At 33.9% G+C, this 24,691-nt stretch overlaps 1 protein-coding gene across 2 annotated transcripts in view; it reads left to right on the top strand.

Moving 5' to 3' along the window:
- Positions 1–690: 690 nt before the first annotated feature.
- Positions 691–24,691, top strand: part of DNAlig1 (DNA ligase 1) — a 114,656-nt gene continuing 90,655 nt past the window's right edge. The window contains exons 1-5 of one of the 2 annotated variants that reach the window (XM_090407012.1): positions 691–874; positions 6,706–6,789; positions 16,441–16,717; positions 16,886–17,060; positions 22,296–22,529. In XM_090407012.1, the coding sequence (XP_090263138.1) occupies positions 855–874; positions 6,706–6,789; positions 16,441–16,717; positions 16,886–17,060; positions 22,296–22,529 (790 nt within the window). In that variant the 5' untranslated portion in view covers positions 691–854. Of the gene's footprint in view, positions 875–999; positions 1,111–6,705; positions 6,790–16,440; positions 16,718–16,885; positions 17,061–22,295; positions 22,530–24,691 lie in introns of those variants that run through there. The other variant, XM_090407011.1, reaches the window with a different exon arrangement.

Genomic DNA, 24,691 nt, shown 5'->3' with positions numbered 1-24,691 from the left:
TTCCAGATGTTTATTTATACATATATATACAGTTGCAGTAATTTTGCTTTACATTTTAGAGATAGACTTATGACCAAAGCATGGCGCAGAAAACCTTAAAGTAGGTAGCAAAATATGTTTTTTGTATTATTATTATATCATTTTTAACATGTTGTATTCAAAGCCTAGAAAACGTAATTCGAAATTCCCACTTGCTTGTAAGTTCCTATTAAAGTTTAAACCAAAGCAGTGAAATATGAATTTAACATTAGTGTTTATGTGTGTTTACTTGGAATTTGTGTCGATTGATATTAGTACTTTTAAGTTAATATTTTGCTTTCCAGTTTTTCAAGCCAATTTATGAATACAAGCTCATGATCTCGTTGTACCTTTATTCAAGTAATTGTGATACACTATTATAGCACTGTAAATTAAGTGATTGAAACTGAAATATCTTTTTCAATTTATTTTAGTGTTTACTTCATGTTTTCCTCTCTCTGTTATTTTCTTAAGATTTTCCTATGTAGCATGTAATGAGCATTGCTAAATTATATATTAAAACAGAAATGATGAATTTCCATTGAAATTAAAACTAAATTGAAACAGAAATTTCAGTTTTAGTTTTAACTTCGGTGTCAACTACTGTAGGTCTTAATGTAGTTGACGATAAAGTATTTATCTTTTCTAGAAAACAGTGTACGCGGCGCTTTCGCAAGCTGTTCGGAAAGGGTTACGCGTTCCATCTTGTGAAATTATATAAATTGTTATAATTTTCAGTTTTCTATACATATAATTATTTCGAATTGTTTAATTGCCGATTCTGTAACTGTGTAATCATTTCAAATTATATTTTGTAGCGATTTATTAGAGAAACCATGCCTCAAGTAACCTTAAAGTAAGTGGCCTACGTATCTTATTTGTGGATGTCAAATTTGGCGCCTAAACATTATGCTTCATGTATAATTTTAATACAGTTTGTACAGTTGTGCAATTACTTATTATGAAATCAAAATGTTTCAAGTCTACATATCGTTTAAGTATTTTCTTGTTAGATATGTTAATATGTAGAAATGGCCAAAAAATATTACAACAGCTGTATATGACTAGAATTTCCCAATATCGCATACCCAGGTAAAAACGTTTTACAGTTCTGCGTATAAAATTTTGTCTGCACTTCGCGGAGAAACGAATGTAAGATGTTATTACATAAGCAGCTAATAATTAGTATATGTAATAATTTTTTTGCTTTCTGGAAGTATTAACTCATAGTTTTTATTTTTATAGAAAGCACTCAAGAAAATACCCAAAGCAAAGAATACAATTTTCGAATTTCATCAAAGAAAATTAAAAATATAGCATTCTGGGCTAAATATCACTTACAAAGTAAAATAATAATTGTCACTTTTAGAGCTTAGTTTTCATATTTAGGACGTGATATAATATTTGATGTGGATAATAAACTACACTGTTTTCAAGTAATCATTGCTTGAAATCGAGAGAAGATGGATGAGATTTATCATGTTGGAAGAACTTTAGTGCAGAATCTTGGTGGATGGGGAACTGAAGTTCAAAAATACATTACAAAAGTTGTAAAGATTATCAGAATTACTGCTATATTGCAAAGAATCCTGACAAGTATGGATAAGGATATAAATTGTTCTACCGTATAAGGACAATAATCAGACCAAATTTGGATTTCATTTCATGTATCTGATCACCTGCTTTATGGATGATAAGGATTAGACAGAGTATATAGATGGGTAAGGATGAGGACAGATTAAGGGAATGTCTGCAGAACTTATTAGATAGGAGGAGAAGAGGTAATGTGATTGAGACTGCAAGTTGGTGAGAAGCACCTTTGAGATAAATAAAGGGGGAAATGAGAAGTCATCTGTCAAAACTCTAAAGGTCATGTGAGTAAGGAAATGAAAAATATATTTTGCATGGCAAGTGGTGAATGCTCCAGTACAGTGAATATTAGGACAAGGTATGATAGTAATTATGGTTGGTTTGTAAGCATTTAACTTCCTGCAATGAGTCTTCTGATGCCACAGAGGATTGGAAATATTACTAAGAACAAGCTATGTTCTGTCAAGATCAGATTTTCACTTTAAGGCAGATAGTTGAAAATGAATTTACCTTATATATATATATATATATATATATATATATATACAGGGTGTTCGGGATAAATTTGACAGTTTCGTAAGGAAAAAGAAAATCTTCTTTGTATCTATTAAATTTAATGAATTGACAAAAAAACATTACAGGCAGAGTTAATTACAATACTATCAACAAGATTTACTCAAAATAACCACCATTAGCATCGATCACAGCTTCAATTCTGCTTCGGAACCTCGAACAAGCTGATGCTACAGTCTCCCTGGGAAGGGCCGCAAAAACTGTTTTAATTTTATCCATTAACTGGGCTTTTGTATTACTGGAAGTGCGATTGGTGTCTTTTTCAACTGCGCCCCATACAAAATAATCCATGGGGTTAAGGTATGGGGAGTTTGGAGGCCAAACATTTGGACTGGTGAAGTCGTAGAAATTTTCAGACAACCATTTTTGACTTTTCCCAGAGGTGTGGCAAGGGGCCGAATCCTGCTGCCATACATACGGCCTACCATTGGCTACCCTTGCTATCCAGGGCTTGACTACAGTTAGCAACTCCACGAACAAAGCCCGAATTCCAATGCCAGGGTTCTTCAACACCTGTTCCTGCAGATTTGCGAGGAATTCTGCTGTACGAACGCAATCAGATCGTCTGCTAGGGATCTTTCTTCTTGCTACATCCTCGTAGTCACCATTGCAAGTCTCTAGTTCATGCCTGATTGTTTTTACTGTATTCAGGGAGCATTGGGCAGCAGTCGTAATATCCTTATTTTGATGGCGGGCACGAATCATCATAATACAAGTTATTCTCTTCCATGATTCAGGTGGGTTCCAGCTATCCATCCTTTCTGACATCTTGTATATGAATGAAGAAGGGTCCAAACTTTTAAATGAAGAGAAGTGTGTGTTAATACATGTAACTTACGGAAAAATATAATTAATTATAAATATGTCAAATTTATCCCGAACACCCTGTGTATATATATATATATTTTTTTTTTATTTTTTTTATGAGTTTAAATATTTTTCCATAGTATCAGGGCATCTTCATTAAAACTTTCAAATTAAACCATAAAAACAGAAACTGGTATATTCAACAGTGATGTGTGAACTGATGATGTAGAGCATTGGTTCCCAACTGGCAGTACGTGTACCCCCCCGGTGGGAATACATGCTGGGCCATTCATGGGTACACGAAAAATAATCAGTAATGGCGGAAAAACAAGTAAAGTAAACAAAATGCAAAACATTAGTTATGGAACAATAAATGTTAAGTTTGAATCGCCGCTTTTATGAATATTGTAAAATTAAATCTGTGGTTTGTAATCTTAGTGTAGTAATTTTCCTTTCCCAACTTATTACCTCATTTCCACTATTTTACATTAATATAGGCACTGAAACAAAAGTATCAGTATTTAAAAACAGCTATTTTAAAAACAAGGGGTACAATTTATAGAAATGGGTTTAAAAGGGGTACACAAATGGAAAAAAGGTTGAGAACAACTGATGTAGAACGTCATGTACTACTGGAACTTTTTTTTACTAAATCCTTAAGGTAATTAGAAAAAATTTTATATTAATACATCAAGTATTATATTTGAGAATCATTGGATTGTAACAAATATAAAATTTGTTACAATCCAATCTGTATTTAAATTTTATAGGTCTGACAGTAGCATAGAAGAAGGTACCAAGAGAAAAAGATCGAATTACATGGTATAAATAAAACATTATATTGAGCAATATATAGTCTATATTTGAGTTAAAATTAAATCAGGTTAAGACGAGTGAACACTACCTCCACTATTATTCATCATCTATGTGGATCACATGAAGGAAGGTCGCACTAGATTTGATGTCAAAATTGGAGATTTTGATATCTGGTCCAAGTAGAAATACATGAAAACTTTACATTATTGCTTCATATACCTCTTGAGGATGTTTCTATCATATTCTGTTTACATTTTGAGGATGCATCATCAGGAATTTGATGATGTGATGTAATTTGCATACACTGGTTCACAATAAACCACTTCCCTCTTTATGTTGTGGACATGCTGCTATATCAGTCAGAATACCTATTCTTTTGTTGCATGTTTGTGTTCAAACTTGTATGGAGTATTTGTAAGAATTTTTATGGATACAACACCATTGAAAACATGCTCTACAATGAGATCTGGATAAAAGGATGCAGACTACAGGCCTTAAAACCTAGGTACTTGTTGCAGACATCTTACCACAGTTTGTCGATATATCCATATACCTGTACTTGAATGGAGCCAACTTGCAAGCTGACCTACCATGGTGCATTGATTGGGGTTTTACTGTTATAGCCAAAAATCTGTCTTCATGCTCCATGATAGAACAAGGGCAACCTCTGTCTTGAACACATTCCATGGACTTCAGATGCTGCCCTCAGCCTGGATACAATGCTATGTGAAATTCCAAACTCTCTGGTCAGTAATTCTGTGGCTTTCTTCAGGCTTTCCAATAATTCTTCCCTACATGATATCATCTTTGAGACATTAAAAGACATCCACATTTTCAACTTTTATTCCTTCATGAAAAGAGCTTCCTTCCAACATAATTTGCTAAGTGCAGCCTTTGCCTGTTATCATGTTAAGTGCTACCACATGACCCCTTTGTGTGTGATTCGGAAATCTGAATGTGTACTCACTTTCTACTTGAAATCATTAATTATGCAAATTGCCACAAACTGATTCATATGAATTTGCAGTTGTAATTTTTAGAAATAGTGTTTGTCCTTAGGTTTTGGACATCAGTGTATATTAGTCCAAATAGTTTTAACCTTTTGACATAATTCTGTCCATTATGAACTTTTTTTTTTTTTTTTTTTTTTTCAGTCACCTCTCTTTCACACCTTTCTGATATTCATACAAATCATTCACTTGTTCTTTGCACAGATCTCGCTCTCTCTTCAGTTTTTTTTTCCATATCCTCTCTACATTTTTCTTATAACCATTTTATTCATTATGTCCCCTTTTACAATTCTCTTCCACTTGCTTGTTGAGCTCTTATCTTTCAATCGCATCTCAACTCCTACAACACTTCTAATTTTCTTCATATAGTGATTAAGTCCACTTTGTTGCATACCTTAAATGTTCACATATTTCTCTCGCTTAACAAAAAAAAAAAAATATATATATATATATTTTTGCAGTTTACTGCATTGGTGGAACCGTGCTCCAGGAAATTGATGAGGCACGAGATTTAGGAGTGTTGGTGGATAAGGAATTGAAATTTAGGGGACACATTGCAAAAGTGGCCAAATCAGCTCATCAAATCACTTGGTTGCTGAAGAATACGTTGACAAGCAGAGACAAGCAGGTTATTGTTCCTCTGTATCGAGCCTTGATAAGACCTCATCTCGACTACTGTGCTCAGATTTGGTCACCTAGGTTTCTTCTTGATGGGGAGGAGGTGGAGAGGATCCAGAGGCGAGTGACCAAGATGATAGCAGGTCTGTGGAATGAACCGTATGAGAACAGGTTGAGGATTTGTGGGTTGCAAAAATTGGTTGATAGGCGGAGGAGGGGAGATATGATTGAGACATTCAAATTACTGAAGGGTTTCTATAAAATTAATTCAGAAGATATTTTTGAGAACAGGGCTGGTTGTGGGAGGACTAGGGGACATCCATGGAAACTGGGCAAAAGTGTGGTTAGTAAAGGTGTTAGAGCTGGGTTCTTTACTTTTAGAGTAGTGAATGAGTGGAATGCGCTCCCTGAGTCTGTGGTGGATGCTGTGACAGTGAATGAGTTTAAGGTGAGGTATGATAGATACTGTATGAATGTCGAATAGTTGTGATGAAAATGATTTGGGGCCTCCCTCGATGAGTCTAATGACTCCCTGGAGTTGCCCGTAATAATAATATATATATATATATCACTGTCTGTACATCACTAATAATATCAAGACATCAATGTATTGAGCAAACTCTGACATACTCTTCATTCATTTCAATTCATTCTTCCACTTTGACATTTTCCATATTCATCTTCCACCCATTCATTCATTCACTTTACTCACACACATTTGTTCTACATATTTTCCAGGAGGAAGAAATGCAAACAGAAAAGACTGGTTATGTTTAACCAGCATCTGTCTGCACCTCTTTCTCAAACATATTAATGCCTTCAATATTACTGTTTAGATAATTCTTTCCTGCACACTTCATGAGCATGCTGTGAGTAGCTGATGATGATTGGAATCTTATTCTTATTTGTGCTCCCCCCCCCCATCTTTTCTCCGTTATTTTTCTAGATGTTCAGTGTTTTCTTAATCCTAAAAAAAAAAAAAAAAAAAAAAAAAAAAAAAAAAATCCACTTTCACTGGATATTTATGTAAAATATGCTTATTTCAAACTGCTGATAAGCTATATTTTTTTCTTTCTAAAATTAGTATTTTGATGTGCAACAATACATTCATTAATTCATTATTTGCTTAGCAGGTTATTTATAATTTCAGTAGTACTACATAATCTAAGAAGCATCTTTAAGTGAAAGTATTTTTCTGAAATAGAATTTTTTATTCTATTTTGCTTGAATAATTATCAGTTTTATTAAAGCAGTGTTTAATGTTTCGTTACAGAGCGTTTTTTAACACTTCATCAACAAGTATAAGTAGTGTAAAACCAACTCAGAATGGGATTGAGAACTACTTAAAGCCAAAAAGGCAGGTTATTTTATAGTATTTATGGAAGTTATATGTTACATGTTTTACTTAGGGGGAAAAAAATTGAAAACATTTTTGTCTTTTCATTTTGTTTATGTAAAATGCCAATTTATAACCTTAAAAAATTCTTATAATGTGATCTAAATCAAATTAATGATTAAAATTAGGGGACATAATTTTTATTTGATATGGTTTTTTCAGTGAATATTGTATAATTATATATCTTTAATCCCTTTTGTGGTCCAGTGTTCATTTCCAATTTATTATCCTGTTTCTGTTTGTATGAGAAACAGAATTGTTATGAATACTTCAGCAAGAACCTGTGTTACAAAAAATAGATAATTATAGAATCAAATGAATTCAACATCTGAATAGAATGTCACTAAATTTACTAGTTAAAACTATTAACCAATAGGAGAAAGAAATAGAGGATCATATCCTTAAAGTGATTTTTTTTTTTTTTATGTTGTGCCCATTTACGAGAGGCTGGCTGGTCAACCTATAGTACTTTAGTACCGTATATGATGGGTAGTAGTGGGATGGGAAAGGAGAAACTTGTTGACATTCGATTTAAAAGCCTGTATATTGTATTCCTTGGGAAATACATCAAGGGGAAGACTCTTCTGCAGTAGTAACAGGAATGAAGGAGGAGGAAAAGAAACTTGTTCTGTGGGTTTCGAGGTGTATTGTGAAAGGGATGTTGAGAGGTGGCTGTACGTGTTCCATTGGGTTTAGCACAGAATGGAGGAATTATTGATGCTGTTTCAGATGAGCATTTTCCATGAAAATATTTGTAGAATATACAAATTGCAGAGACTAAACGTCTATGTGAAAGTGGGGAGTGAGTTGGTAAGAGTTGGATCATTTATCAGTCTAATTGCTCTCCTCTGTATTGAGTCAAGCATTTTGAGGGAGCTTTTAGGATCCCCATTCCAAATGTGAGAACAATATTCTATAGCTGGGCTGATTTGAGATTTGTATAAGGTTAGCAGCTGTTTTGAAGTGAAGTAACGTCTTGAGCGAAAGAGAGCCTAGTTTTTTGGAAGCTGAGGATGCAATGGTTGTGATGTGTTTGTGCCAGGAGAGGCCTGATGACATGGTAATTCTGAGAAGAGAAATTTCATCTTGTCTGGGAATTTGAGTGTTATCAAAAATAATACCGGGGAAAATGGTTCTTTTTTGTGGGAAATAAGACAGAACTGGGTTTTACTAGCGTTGAAATTGACGAGGTTATCTGATCCCCGTCGGAGGATGTCTTGGAGGTCCGAATTAAGGGAAGTTGTGGTTGATCTGCGGGTTGAAGTGAGTTGTGCAGAGTAAGGTTTATCAAATGAAAGCGAGGAGTGCAATGTGCTATCATCTGTAAAACTGTGTATTGGATTGGAGGTCAACTGAAGTAGGTTATTGATATACACAAGGAAGAGGGTCGGGAAGAGAACCGAACCTTGTGGGACCCTAGCATTGGTTGGATGGTGGAAGGATAGTGTTGGATCATACGTCCTGGCTCTGAATCCGCCATCTTGTTAGAACATAGTTCTTATTTAAATTATATGTTTTTTATTATCTTAATTAATTGTTGGTTAATTACTAATCCAAATATAGAGAAATTTATATTATCCTGCGCCACCCTATATTCAGATTAGTCTATATAATATAGAATCAATCATCAACTAACTTTAGCAATCTCACTTTTCTACAGGCTGAGTTTAAAATAAATATTTAAGGCTTCCGGGAGGTCTTTATGAGCAGTGCAATGAAGAAAAATTAGGCAAACAACAAATTGAATCCAATAAAATAAACATTTAATACAGGGTTATAGAACATGTACATTTACGTAAAACTTTAAAAACAAGAAAATGCAAATCAGCTTAGCCCAAATACCCATAACAAACATAAAACATTAGGCATCGCACATTCAGCTGTCAATACTATATTCATCCGAATAATTGAAGATGGTCCACACAGTTCAATGTTACAGCTCACAGTAATTATTCTTAAAGTAGAATTCTCTAATTCTCTCTTAGTCAACTAACACTTAATTTAATTATGAGGCAGTTATCACTTCAAGGGGGAAACACTTTAAAGCTCCATACTTCGGCTATTTTTAGTAGAACGCCACAGTTAACGTTAAGATATCAGGTGAGCTAACTCTTATTTCTTCACGCTGAAATATAAAAAAATGGACTGCTCTTACCGGGTTACATCTTTTACACATTGGATTCACTATAGGCACACTTAAAACCGTAGTTGCAATTTGTTATCACTTTGAAGTAGCACTATTCAAAAGAAATCTTCACTATAATAACTGAAATATTAAACATAGAGCTTCACAAGTCTTGACGCACTCATTTTTGGTAATCTACTTATTCGTTGTTTTCTTCTATGCATTAAATTCAGCTTAGCACTATTCTTCCTCAAAACAATTGGAATTCGTCGTAATTTTAGAATTCCGTATAAATATTCCTAATTGCCTATTAATTTCCCAGTTCTTTCTTAATCGATTTACGGCATTTCCATATCCCCTTCTTGCTGTCCTGAATGTTTCTCTTCTGTTTACTTTTGTTTTCCAATAAAATACCTTTATTCTTCCCGCCAAAATCCAGTTCAGCTTATATCAACTCCTTCTCCCTTCGAATACCATAGCTCACGCTCCACGCATGCGCTATATAAAATTAACTCCGTTTCCTTGACATCAGCCAATCAAATTCAATCAGAAAAATTACATAAAATTACTTTCTCTTTCAGTAATGTTAAATAAAAAATATCATAGTTCACATAGGGTACATTAAACTTACACATATACATTCTCTTTCAGAAATACAAATAAAGAAATAATCCATAGTTCATATAAATCGCATTCAATCATAATAAACACAAATTCTATAACATACATGCATGCTTCATAATATTATATAATAATATCATGCTTCTTATGATATTATTATATAATAAAGTAAAAAGAATAATATTTTTATACAGAGCCTTATTATTACTATAACATTACTTAAGATTATATTATTAAATAATAATAAACAAAATTCAAGGCAATTATATGAATAATACACTATAAGCAAGAGATAAATAATATTTACAAGTCTTGCCTTTGTCATGGAGGATTATGTTGGATTCTGAAAGTATTAGTAATTTTCATTTCTCTTCATTTAGAATCCAACAATAGGGTACCATCTACCATCACACATAGCGTACGTCCAGACAGGAAGCTGGCAATCCATCTGCAAAAGTCTTGAGACAGTCCAAATGATGGAAGTTTGCTTAGTAAGCCTTTGTGCCAGACCCAGTTAAAGGCTTTAGAGATATCGAGTGCAACTACTTGGGATTCGCCAAATTTTTCCATGGCATATGTCCAGAGATGGGTGATATATAAGCAGGTCACCTGTTGATCAGCATCGACGGAATCCATACTGGTGGTCGCTTAATAGCTGGGTACCTTCAAGGTAGGGTAGAAGTCGAGAATTTATGGTTTTCTCCATCACTTTAGATAGGATTGAGGTCAGTGGGTAACGATTTGTCACCCTTTTTGGGAATGGGTTGAATAAGATCTGCATTTTCAGCTGACAAAAGAAGCAGACAAATGAATGATGAACGCTACCCACTATTCAGCCAGACTGCAATGCCCCAAAGATTAAGATTCCAACATTGCTTTTTTGCAACTGTTGAACCACCTAAAAATCCTCCAGAGACTAGACTTCAACAATGCTTGTACTATACCCTGAGAATAATACTGGATAATGTGAATAATGCACTAACAAGCTTTAATTTGGAATTCTGTGCACAGATATGGTCATCTAGCTATATTGGAAATGAGGAAATTACTGCATCTAGACTAGAGCATTGAGCATGAGGACTAGTTGAGGGAATATGGTCTTCAGCATATTCCCTGAACTAGTGAGCAGTGTTTCCCAATGTTTTTTGGATCATGCCCCACCTCCATGCCTCAAAGATTTTGATGTCCTCCCTCTAGCATAATAGTCAGCTAATTCTGAAAAAGTATAATATAAATATGTACTTTAAATAAAAAAAGAACATAGGTAACTGTTTTTAATTTGACTTTCTTCAATGAATATAAATTTTATATTACACTTTGTATATTATAAAACATAAATCAAACTGAACTCAGGAAAATAAAATTCAAGTTAATGCAATCCTTGAGCTTGATGTCTGCTGCAAAGAGTTTTTATTTGAGGTACTAATTTAGTCATTTTCAATCTCAAATCCCCATGGTTTGTGATATCCAGATGATTTCTTTTTTTCAGTAGCAAGTCATTTACAGCACTAAAGCCACATTCAACTAAATATGACGACAGGAAGGGCAACAGTATTTTTTTTTTGCAAAGCTAGTTTAATTTCGGTATTTTGTTTGTGTCTCGTCAGAAAGCCATGCCATTGTTCCTTTTATGTTGAATAAAGTTTTAATAGACTCATCATTTTGCTTTTCTGAGAGTTCTTCTAGATACTGTATTTATGTTGACTGCTGTAATAGTGATGTCAGCTTTTTTTCTCGGAAAGTCGGGATTGCATCGACAATTTATCACTGACAATGGTGAGTTTTTTGAGTATATCAGTAATGAGGTCACGAATGCAGCATTATTTTCTAATTGCCCCCCCCCCCCCTGTGGGGTGTACGCTCCATGTTAACCTCTCAAACGGCAAGGACGTCTATAGACGTTCAGCCAAATCTGGATATGATTCAACCCACCTGTTGAAAGAACCGGGATAAGAAGTGCAATTTGACCATCATGTCCATTCGAAGAGAGTGGTTAATTGGATTATCTCACGTTCGTAGCTGCCTCTCAGTTGCCTATAACAAGAAACGCACTTCCTTGTTCTATGCTGGATAACTGGATTTTAGTTATATAGGATAGACTAAAAATAGAGAAGTTATTTATATTTTTGTTTTCTCTTTTTATTGTACAATACAATTTTAATGTCTGGACAAAATAAAGATCTTGCATAATTTCTTCACTTAAATATTGCCTTACCTTGGAGAACCAATTTCATTTTTAATGTTTTTGCGTTAATTTTTTTCTAATCGCTTACTAGACAAAACATTTTTCTTTGTTCTTGAAGAAATTAATTCACGATAATTATTTGAAATATTTTTTTAAAAAAAGAAAAGAAAACCGGCTGCCAACATTCCAGATTATATTATTTTTATTTTTGTACAAAACCATCGAAATCGAATAATACTTCACAGATTTCCTTTAGGACATGCTGGAGCAACTTTGCTTTATAGAGAATAACATGAAATTCTTTAATGATATCACTAAATTTTTTCTTTATATTATATAGTAATCTACTGTTCTTTGTACTTTCACTTTCTTGGTTTCCTTGTATAATTGGTCATTACAAAATGAAATTAACAGTTATGATTTAAATTTATATGTAGATATTTTCTGCATAATTCAGATATTTTATTCTCCAATTTTTAAAGTCAGTGATATTTTGCTTATTTTTATCATTCAAAATATGTATATCAAATGCATCAAATGGGAAATTTCATTTCCTTTCACAATAGAATTGAACTTTATTTCACCTCTGATAGTTTCACCCCCTCCCCACCCCCCATTGCATCACTATCACACACCCGAAAACTATTATTTATCTCTAGTAATTGTTCCACATAACTTTAATTTTTCGATACTAAAATTATGTGGTGATTATTATAAATCAGAAAATTATGTGATATTCGGTAATAGACAAAATTAATATTTAAAATCACTGTCATCCTTCAAATGCAATATCAGAATAAAGAAAGTGGAAAACCAAACAAGAAATTTCTGCCTGTAAAATATTCAGATATTGCTTGAGGCTCTTTAGCATGCTGCATGTTCTATTGTTCTGTTTCTCAGTGAGGGTTAGTAATCTACGTTAGCTTAGAGCTGAGAAGAAAGGAATAATTAGTAAGTATGCAATTCATTTACGAGATGGCAAGCAGCAACAGCAGTAGCAGTGACACTCAGGGTAAGAAAAGAAAACTTCGTGAGATGCAGAAAAGTTGGAGCCTTCACCTTTCAAGCAGCTTTTGTTCTACCGATGAGAAGAGAAATCTTTCTAGCTCTGAAGATAGCGATTCTGCTGGTACTTTGGATATGTCTTCATGCAAAAAATGGGTGATCGCCACTGAACGTACACCAGCTTGTCCACGGTTTGACTCCAGCAACATTTTAAGCTCTTTCTGTCTATTTTTAGACGATGATATACTTTCCTTCATAGTGGAACAGACTAACTTTTATGCTTGCCAACAACATCAGCAAGTTGAGTACAGTCCGCATTCTCGCAGTAAACTCTGGAACCCAATATATATCGACATGCTCCTTACATTTATAGCACTCTTGATTGTGCAAGTATCATGAAAAAGCCTGCTCTCGAAATGTATTGGTCTACAGACTGGATTCTGAACACGCTAATGTTTCGTGATGTTATGACTGAAAAACAATTCAGTCTCATCATGAAGTATTTGGATTTTCAGAATAATGAGGAATACAATCAGGCAACACATCCTTGCCCAGTCCTCAACAAAATTTATGATTATTTGATGAAAATCCATCAGAAACGTAGATCACTCTACATTCCTGAGAGAGACTTGAGTATCAATGAAAGCCTTATGCCATTCAAAGGTAGACTGAAATGTAAGCAGTATATTTCCAAAAAAGAAAGCGAAGTATGGAGTAAAATTTTTTATGCTTTGCGAATCGGAAAGTGGATAGCTTTGGGATTTCAAACCTTATACGGGAAAGCAAACTGTAATCGAGCATGATAAATATTCGGATCTCCCCTTGTCGATGCATGCAGTAATGCTAGACCCTTTACTGGGGAAAGGTTACTGCATTACAATGGATAATTACTATATGTGTCCTGAACTCACTGATTTGCTTTTACAACATCGTACAGATAGTTATGGTACTGTAAATGCAAAAAGGCAAGACATGCCTCCAGATATGACTTCAGGAAAGCTATCGAAAGGGGGAAATCCGAGCTTATCAGCAAGGGAAAGCCTTTGCACTACGTTGGAAAGACAAAAAAGATGTTTTTCTACTGTCTTCCCTGCACAATCCATCAACAGAATCCGTGGAGAAGCATGGTTTGAAGAAAGAAAAACCCATTGCTGTGTGTGCATACAACTACACTATGGGTGGAGTCGACAGGTGCGATCAGCAGCTATCATTCTACTCTGTAATGAGGAAACAGCATAAAAAATATTACAAAAAAGTGTTTGGACATATATTGGATTTTGTTATTTGGAACAGTTTCCTCCTGCACAAGAAAAAATGTTTGTCTACCATAACATATCTAGAATACAGAATAGAAATTACGAAAGCATTGCTGCATGCACATGTGCCTTCAGCAAGCAGAAAAACAGGCAATCCTGCTAGACATCTGAGGTTGAACGCTGCTAACTCCAACCATTATCCCGAAAATCTACCACCAATGGCTAATAAAAAAATAAAAAAAAAAAAACCTGCACGCAAATGTTATGTATGTAATAAAAAAAAAATATCAGAAAGGAAACAAAAATCTGGTGCCCTGAGTGTAAAAACTGCTTTGTGTGTGAACATATTTGGAACATGTTCATTTCAATGATTTCAGGTAAGTGACATTAATTTATGCTAACTTGGTGTAACATTTTTATAATTTTATACTCATCTAGTTCTTTCTTATATTTCCCTTTATTATTTGCATTTGTACACTTTCATATGTTTTGTGCTCTTTGGTTCCTGCAGTTTCCTTTGTTTTTTTATGAGTCTTGCCATACATAAATGCTGTTCTGTCACCAGTATATGGTTTCCCACCATCTCCTTTACCTACTGACTGTGACATCAGTTGCTGGGAAATGCAGTTCACTGTTGTGATGATCTTGAATTTTTACTGTTTATGATAGTGAGCTTAAAATAGCACTGGTTCTATGGATTTAGGCCAGGACTTTTCTTTTGCTTGTTATAACACATCATTTTTTTTATAGTGGTGTTCATTATACTAGACATCTACTTTTATCAGGACCGTTTTCATGCCTTTTTAAAATTTCTCTTTCACCTCAGCACTGATCAAGCTCTAGTCACTGTAAGGTCATTTTCTCATCCATCACTCTGGAAGTATCCTGTTGATAGAAGTACAACCTTATCACTAAAGTGATCATTTGACACAAAATGTCATCTCAGATGTATCTTTGAAAACAATGTAGTGGGAAATCAAGATGAGGCCAAATCAAGGCTTTGGAGTGACTATGAAACTAAGATAGTGAATTTACATTTATTTGTGAGCTTTCTTTGAGGTTAACAGATATCATGTTAGATAAAAAGCAATTGCATTTATAGGTAGACTTCAAATCTAAACATCATTTGCTCTCAATTAGTGGTAGTGTCAGTAGGACTGAATTCTTGGAAAGTAGTAATCAGTCATGACTGCTACAGTTTTGCACTTCTTTAGCAAGCCTTTTGTGATATGTTCTACATATTAATCTTGCTTTCTGGTTTAGTTTGAAGATCTTGGAATGATTTTTGCACTCAAAACTGTAATCACTGCTATTTTAATACTAATGAAAACATTAATGTGTTTCAGTTTCAGCATATTCCCATACGGTTCATTCATTTTAATTTCATATAAATACGAAACTTTAGCATGTAGAAAAATATTTTCTTAAAGTTCTGTTTCTGTAACTATTTTTATCATCCCTTGAGACTAGAGTGAAATTTTATTTTAAAAAATGGTAGCACAAAAAATAATAAACATTAAAATCAGTCAAGATCCATTATGAATAATAATGAGCATTCTGTTCTGTTCCTCCCACTTCCTTACAGAGATTTATTAAATTAACTGCAATGCCATGATATAGATTGCTCTCTGAGTATTCTCTGTGGCAGATATTAAATTGCCTTAGAGAATATTAAGAATTACTGATATTAAGACTATTAACATTTTCAAATGAAAAAAAGTTTCCTTTGTTGCATTTTTAACTTTGCTTATTACCACTCTGATGCATGCCATCTATTTGCTTCACAAATTTTCTGAATCCCATTGTTTTAATTAGACTATTTGTGAATATGCTAATTTAGTATATATTTCTCCTTGTCATATGTAATATGGTTAATAAGAAAAGTAAAGTCACAAAGTCCTTGAACATGAAACTAGTCTAACTGTAGATTTATCATTATCAGTTTATATGTACTCTCAAGGAATGCACAGGATATTATAGCATGTTTAATATCATAGATGAGCTAAAGATTAGATCCTTTGGGAATTCTGTGCTATAGACCAGAAACATATACTTTCATGCTCTAGGCAGCAAAATCATCTACAACCTCAAAGACTCATTGAGAGAGCAGAGATGCCATCCATAGTACTACTGAGATGATGATCAAATCTCTCATTGTATTAGTTGATTTATTTATAAATTATATAATTACATATCTAAATAAATGATTTGAATGTTAAATGTCATTAGTGTGTAGCATGAATTTTACTATATTGGTATACTCATAACTATTTTTGAGAAATTGGATTCCAGAATGGTGTTCTCCCCATAAAAATATCCCTGCAGTAATATTAAAATAATGAATAAATCATTTTAGATGCTCTTTTATTATACATATGTAAAATAAATGGATAATAATAATTTTTCCTTTTTATTATTAGTGAACAACATCTAAATGGAGTAATTCAAAATTCTGATTCTTCTCCATTGAAAACTCTACCTAAAAAACAAGTAAACCGCATTCTTGATAGTGATGAAGATGAATGTATAGAAGCTGAATCTAAAAAACAAAAATGCTTATTGAAAAAGGAAGAAAACAAAAGTGGTAATTCTTCTTCATTAAAGAACCATTCCAAGAAGCGAATAAACCGTATTCTTGACAGCGATGATGAATCTTTAGAAACTGAGTTTGAAGGGAAAAAATGCTCACCAAAAAAGGTAAACATATAGGCATAATGAAATTTGATTAACTGTATGTATGTATATTTGGGGTGGGGTAGGAGACTGTTCTAAATATTTTCTTTTCATACTGTTTAAACCTCTCATTGTTGAACAGTAGTTATCAGGTTTCTTTGATGTAATGTTTTTCTGATGTATTCATATTAGGAAGCAAAGGTAGAGCCATTAGATCACTTATCTGAAGAGAAAAAACATGGGGAAAGTCTTTCAAAAGAGTTACTTAAAGACACGAAGAATAATGAAGCACAGAAGAAAGAAGAAAATCAAGAAGTAAAAGAGATAAATAATCATCCTTTGTCTTCCATACCAAGACGAAAAACAGGTAGTTGATTTTTTTTTTTTTTTTTTTTTTTTTTTTTTTTTTTTTCATTGTAGTTTTATTCACTATAAATTAAAAATGCCAAGAAATTGTATTCTCGGTTTTGTTATGACAGTACTAAGTTAAGGAGAGCAATGATAGCAAATGATTTCATGTGCAGGCTGTGTAGAAGATATGGATATGAGTTTTTAATATGTGTAGGGTGTGTTTGATGGCAGAAAAGACTTGTATAAGATGGATAGCCTACACTTGAATTCATTTGGCATCAGAAGCCTGGATAAATTACTTCTTGGTATGAGACCTAATGCAGAGAGTTGGGGAAACTAGATCATCAAGGGAGAAATGGGAAAAATTTGTGTGAAAGTTCAGCTATGGTATGCAAATGTGATGAGGATATGAATGTCTTCGAACATGGTTATGTATGTGGTGAAGGGGTGGAAAAATATGCTTTGGGTTTGGACCTTTTAAGTATGTCTGGGGAGGGAAATGAGAAAATTCTAGGTCAAGACCAAATAGATTGCATATCTAATTATAAGAATAGGCTAGGTGGTAATTTATTATGTCTATGCACAAATGTCAGGAGCATTAGAAACAAAGGGGTTGAGTTCGTTGCTTTATTGAATACGAAGTAGCCTAAGATTGTTGGCATTAGTGAAACCTGTCTATCAGAATCAGATATGGTAAGTGGGATCGAGTGTAGCGGGTATATTATTTTTAGGAATGACAGAAGAGATAAGAGAGGAGGAGGAGTGCTACTAATGATAAAAGCAGATGGCTGAAGTCCAGTTAGGGTAGAAACACAAGAAAACAAGGTTGGTAACAATGTCCCGTGTAGTGGTGAGTTTGAGTCTATCTGGTGCAAAGTGGAGGTTAACGGAATGAAATATATGGTGGGGTGTTGCTACAGATCTGGCAGCTCAGTTGCAGAGGACGAAGAAATGCATTGCCAGTTTAGCTTTATGGGTACCAAACAAATGATCATTATGCATCACTTTAATTTCCAAAACATTGATTGGGTAGAAGAGAAATCTCATGATAAGAAAGAAGACGAATTTATTGAATTGTGCGAGACAACTTTCTCAAGCAGCATGTGAAAGAAGGAACTCTAGGTCAAAGAGCGTTGGATTTGCTCATAGCATCAGAAGGGGTCTCTCAAGAATATGGCTATTTTACCACCAATTGGTGACAGTGATCATGCTGTACTTCCTTGGAAGGTATCTAATTGTATTGATGCTCTGATTAAAACAAGTTACATGCTGAACTACAAAGCAGGAAATTATGATCAACTTCAGAGAATATCATCTTTGGTCCCATGGTATCAGTTACTGAATGGGAAAAATGTCAACAATGCATGGAAATCTTTAAAAAAAGTGCTTAAATGAGGTGGTATCTGAATGCATCCCTAGTGTTCAATGAATAAATAGCTTGGGAGTGAAATGGATGTGCAACCTTATTAAGCAAGAGATCCACAAGAAGAAGATGCTGTGGAAAGACTATCGTAAAAAGAGTGAGAGAAGTTATGAAATATATAAAGCTCAGGCCTTATATTTAGCTTTCCTCACGATACTCGTGACTTTTCTTGCTGAAAAGTCACAAGTATTGTGAGGAAAGAGCTAAATCAGAGTATGGAAAAAATTGACTATGCAAGCTAAAGGCAATCCAAAAGAATTTTATCATTATGCTGCAAGCAAAAGAAAGAATGAATGTGGAAGAATAATTTCATTGAATGCAGATGGTACTCGAGTGTTGGAAGCTAATAAGATTTTTCAGCAAATGAGAGTGCTCACTTTGCTAAGATATATAAACCAGGTGTATGTAACATGGTGCACAGTGCTACTGCTACATTGGATGAAGGGTTAGAAGTTCATGAAAATGAGATTGAAGAGCTGTTGCATAACCTGGATAAAAATTTGTCCAGGTTATTGAATAGGGACAGATAGAATATCAGCCCATTTGCTAAAGGAATGCTCAGCAGAATTGGCTATGCCTTTTACATGTTTGTATAACTTGAGTCTCAGCTCAGGAATGATACCACAGGAATGTTTGATAGTTCCATTGTACAAGGGTCGTGCAAAAACTGATGTGTGTAACTAGTGACCTAACAGTATCCCTGGTGTGGTAGTGAAGATTTTAGAGAAGTTGGTAAGAACTCGCATCAGAAATGGGTAGACAAAGATGCTATACTCTGCAAGAAACAGCATGGGTTTACTAAAGGAAGGTCATGCTTTAGCAATTTGCTCATATTTTATAACAATGTTATGGCCAAGTTGGATAAAGGGAATGGATACACTATGATAATGTTGCATTTTTCTAAGGCATTTGATAGGATAGCACGTGAAAAGCTGTTGCTTAAACTGGAGAATATGGGATTGGAATATAAACTCTTGACTTGGATAAGGGGGATGGTTGACAGACAGATATCAAAAAGTGGTATACAGTGGGCGTGAATCTGCCAGATTTAAGGTGACCAGTGGTCTGCCTCAGGGTATTGTTCAATCTATAATATATATTAATGACATCAGGCAGGATCTAACATCAAATGTGCAATTGTTTGCCGATGATGCGAAGATAGGCAGGGCAATCAGGAATGCCACTGATATTTAGCAATTAACAAAATGATCTGAATAGACTGGAAATTTGGGCAGACGAAAATGGCTGTCGGTTTAATTTTTTGTAAGCGTAAAGATGTGTACTTTGACATCATTAGAGTTCCAGTGGCATATTATATTAGCAGGGTTATGCTACAAGAAACTGAAAAGGCAAGGAATCTTGGGGTATTGGTGGATAGGAATTTAGTAGTTCAAAGGTCACATAGCAGTTGCAAATATAACTCAGAGGATAATTGTGATGTTGAAGCGAACCTTGACATGTAAGGATAAGGAAGTCATTTTGCCTCTTTATAAGACTTTGATAAGACCACACCTGGATTATTGTGCACAGATTTGGTCTCCTGGGTTCCAAGGGGATAAAGAAGCTGTGGAAAGGGTGCAAAGAAGAGTTTCAAAGATTATTTCTGAATTATGTTGGCATAATCCAGAAATGAGATTATGAGGACAGATTGCAAGTATGTGTATTACTGACTGGTTAACAGGAGGATAGAGATCTATAAACTTTTGAATGGGTGTTATAGAATATCGTCTGAAATTTTTTGTTATATGGAAGGTGGGGAGAGAACACTGTGAGGGGGGGGGTCGTTCATGGAAGTTAAGTTTGTTTGAATGTTTTAAGGGAAGGTATGACAGCTGGTTTGGGTGATTTATAGCCTCCCTGGAGGTCTCGAATGATAATAATTCTTTATCCATGTGTAAGCAGACATTTGGTACGCGAAGTCACCTCCCAGCTGGACTACTTGTATATAGAGGCTGATGATTTCACATCAGTTACCTTGGTATCCCATAATGCAATGCACATATGCAGAAAATGGATGAAATTAGAGATTTGAGAGTAATGGTTGACAATAGACTGAAGTTTAGAGAGGGCATATTGCTAGTGTTGCAAAGACTGCACATTGTAGTAGTGCTGCTGTGATAAGTACTCTTACATGTAGAGTATAAGGAAGTGGTCAGGCCATACTTGGATTATTGTACTCAAATCTGGTCACCTAGTTTTCAATTTGATGTGGAGACATTGGAGAGGGAGTCCAGAGGCAAGTGACGTAAGACGATATCGGGACTTTGGAAAGCTGGCTGTGGAGAGAGGTTGAAGAAATGTGGAGTGCAGAGTTTGTTGGATAGGAGGAAGAGAGGTGATATGATAGACATTTAAGTTAGTGAGAGGATTTTATCAGATTAATACAGAGAGGATTATAAAAATAGTAGAAGGTGAGAGGGGTAAAACCAAAGGTCATCCCTGGAAGTTATGTAAAAGTGTGGTGAAGAGGGATGTGAGGAGTGATTTTTTACATGGAAAATTGTCAGTGAATGGAATGCATTTACCAGAATGTGATGTTAATGCAAGAAGTGTTTAGAATTTTACGATTCTATAGGATAATATGTTGTCAGTCAAATGAACCTCCCACAATGAGTCTGCCGACTCCATGGAGAGTGTAATAATATCCTTACGACATGTATAATGTTATGCATTATAGGAAGGGCCACTACCCAGACCAGTTACAGCATTTATTGAGGTCATCAGTGGAAGCCAAACCCAGAAGCAGTACCAAAGTTGAAGTAATGCAAAAGTCATATTTCCATATACAAGTAGTCAAAAGGCATCACACCTTATTAATAATATGCTTGCATCTGTGCTCTGAATGATGAACATTATTAGAAAAATTAATGAACATAAACTTGAAAGATCTCTCTATTTGATTTTTATTTAACATTCATACCACAATTTTTATTAAATTTTATTTTCCCTCCATCCTGAACAGATGCATGATAACTTGTGAATAACTTTCATTAAGTCTGTAAGCAAATGATCATTACATAGTCATAAAAATGTGCATTTCATAATTGTATTCATATAGCAATATCATTCATGATCACAACAGTTGAACTAGAGCTTTTTTTTTTCTCCCATATATACAGTTGGCATAACTATAATTAGTTAATGGCAATTAATTTTGCCATTAACTAAATAAAAAATAGTCTAGTTATAGTGAAGCAAGTAGTGGCAACATTGTCAGGAGATGTTGTTGGTGAATGAAACGTTACTCTTGACAGAAGTGTTGGTTTTATGTACTGTACTGTACATGCACATCATCAGTTGAAAATAACCTAATGAATTCACACCTTTAGGTTCATCTCTTAGACATTTAAACTTGGGCCATTCCAATGAAAGGACATCATAATTTATAACATGAAGTTATAAAGGAACAATCACTTTCCCTTAAGCATATTACACATGACTACGTAGGGTCTCCTTTTTTAAATATAATTAATAAATATCCTTTTCTATGTATTCCTTTTAGAAATGCTTCTTTGTGTTTAACTTAAAAGCATCATCATAGTGCAAATAGCTTTATATGCAACACTTCCTTCAATTCTTTGGTTGCTCTATTAATTTATTACTAATAATAAATCAAATAATAAAATATCAAGCCTTTACTCCTTTTGAAACATCAGTTTTCATGTATCAGATATTCTTTTTGCATGCAATGTATGAATAGTTAGTGCGGTTTTTTTTTTTTTTTTTTCTAAACTTCCTTTTCCTCTTTCCTTTGTTACTAATTCTGATTAAATTGTGGACTCTTTAAAATTGCATAATTTAAATTTGAAATGTCTGTTCTTTGATTAGCAAGGAAACACATGAAAAGAATCATTAGCCCAGAAATATCCAGGATAGAATTTTCTCAAGAGTGTGACCGAAAAAAGATTAAAAGGGAGTTTTCAGATGTAGATGTAGAAGATGGGTTTGGTAAAGTGGAAAATAACAAACATAATGAGATATGTGCAGCCAAAAATCCAAGTGAATTAAGTGATGATGTAAAGAATGAAAATGAAAGGAAGGAATCTATTCGTGATTTCTTTGGTATGTATAGAGAAATAATTCAGTAATAAGCTTTAAAATAATTTACAGAAAAAGCAGAAATGATTTATGATCAAGTTGTAATGATCTATCTCCAGTTACATTTTCAAATATACATTTAGTATGTTTTTCAGAAAAACAAGAATTTTAAATTTTATGGTATACATTATATGATGATTATGAAAACCTTAATATTATCTTGATGTAATGTTGGAGGATTGATGGAGTATTGACCGCATTGGGAAAATATTAAAAACGGATTTTAATGCTTCCAATATATCATCTCAGTCACTGAGACATCTTCAGGATGTACAAATAACACTTGTGACACATACACACACAAAGACAACACTTGGGTGATTCTAAAGTCCTGTCTAGGTGATGTGCCCTCTATGGGCATTTGTAGATGGCCTAGGATGTAAACTGGGATCTCTGACAGTTAGTTTCCCAAATTTTGGGAAGTTTTATGCATTCATATTTGTTTAGATTAGGTTGATTTCTGATTGTTGCTGCAGATTCCAAAAACAGTTTTTCCTTTTAAAATTTACTGTGGTGGAGCATGGTGTTTTTCTTCCAGAAGATCCTGTGAGTTTTGCCCAATACATTGTTGTGTTGATAAGCTTTACGTATTATTTTTCAAGTCCACTTCATCTGTATTTGCTCAGTAAGTATTTTGTTTGTTCATTGGTTCTTATTGTTTTGTGCTGGAGTTTATATTGTCTTTATTCTTTATTGTTGACTATTTCATATATCTGTTATATGAAATAGAGGTTATTTTTGTCCTTTCCCTGTTTTTCCTTTGTTCAAATTCATTTTCAAACTAGATATTTGTGTTCTCTTGTTCTCAATCTTTTGACATGTTTGCCTCTCCAAATTTCTCCCCACTTCTTAATCATCCTGTGATGGATGTCACATGTACAATGAATTTCATAGACAACTTTTTTTGCAGTGGTTGAAATAGAGATTTTGGGGAGTCAAAAGTGTGATGCTTGTTAATAAGCAAAATGATACTGTTACAATCCATGATTGCTCGTAGTTCATCATCTTGTAGTCAGATTTTTGTTTAAACTTAAACTGTTGGTGTGTCATGCACTGGTAAAATTGCTATCTTACACAAACACACATAAGCTCCAGGAATTTCACTAAAATAAAAATCAGAGATCCATTTTAGAGTCTACACTCATACATTGCCTAGCCTTTAATGTGATAAGTCTGTTTACAAGCATTCTATAGAAAGGACAGTTGAATTGTTATGGTGTGATAAACTTATTTCAACTCTTTGGATAAGCCTTTTTCATTATTAATGTGTTATTATTTGAACAGAGGGAATCTGCTGTGGAATTGACCATTATAGCCAATTCACTCACTATAACAAACATCTGAAAAGTCCCATTCAAAGTCCTATTAATTATTATAATAATCATAATTATTATAAGCTCTAAAGCAAGTTCATTCACTCTAGTAAATTATTCCTGTGGTCCTTGTGAGTTCTCTGAGTGAGAGAGTCAACTATATATGAATTCCTTTGAGCAAAGGCACTATCTAATCATCATATACAATCCAGAAAATGGATTTAGGTTATGTGGATTATACTTTCATACATCTTGCAATGTTTACTGATTATTTAAACCAAATCCATCCCAGCATTATCCTATAGTTAGAAAGAAATAGATTGTGGTATACAGAAAGTAAATGAAGACAGTAGATACCTACATTTGCAATCACATCATTGTTCCACAGAAAAAATTATACTATAGCAAACTGAGATGGCATGTCTTATCAAGTAAAAATGAAATAACACAAGAACTGAAATATATTAATGACATCTTAATCAGAAATAGTTATAAAGCCATTTAAAAAATAATGCTAACCGAAGTATAGTCGACTCTCTCACTGTAACAGACTGATAGGGATTAGTTTGTTATAGTGGATCATTTTGTGTAACGAATTTCTTTATGGACTTTGACTTCTCGGCAGCTCTCTAGTGAGAATTGACAATCATTAATCATTACGAAACATGCAGTTACGAAATCACGTGTTGCTATTCTCTCAGTATGAATAGCCATAGTAGCCTAGCTTAAATGGTTATAAGTTTGAATTTTTATTATATTCAGACATCTTTTTAAATAATAGAAAATAAAAACAAAATATGTAATCATCCCAGA

The sequence above is a fragment of the Typopeltis vanoorti genome, chromosome 17 (assembly GCF_054136105.1).
Source record: "Typopeltis vanoorti isolate ZY-2024b chromosome 17, IOZ_Tvanoo_1.0, whole genome shotgun sequence".
Classification (NCBI taxonomy): Eukaryota; Metazoa; Arthropoda; class Arachnida; order Uropygi; family Thelyphonidae; genus Typopeltis; species Typopeltis vanoorti.
This window is presented reverse-complemented; position numbering and strand designations above follow the sequence as displayed.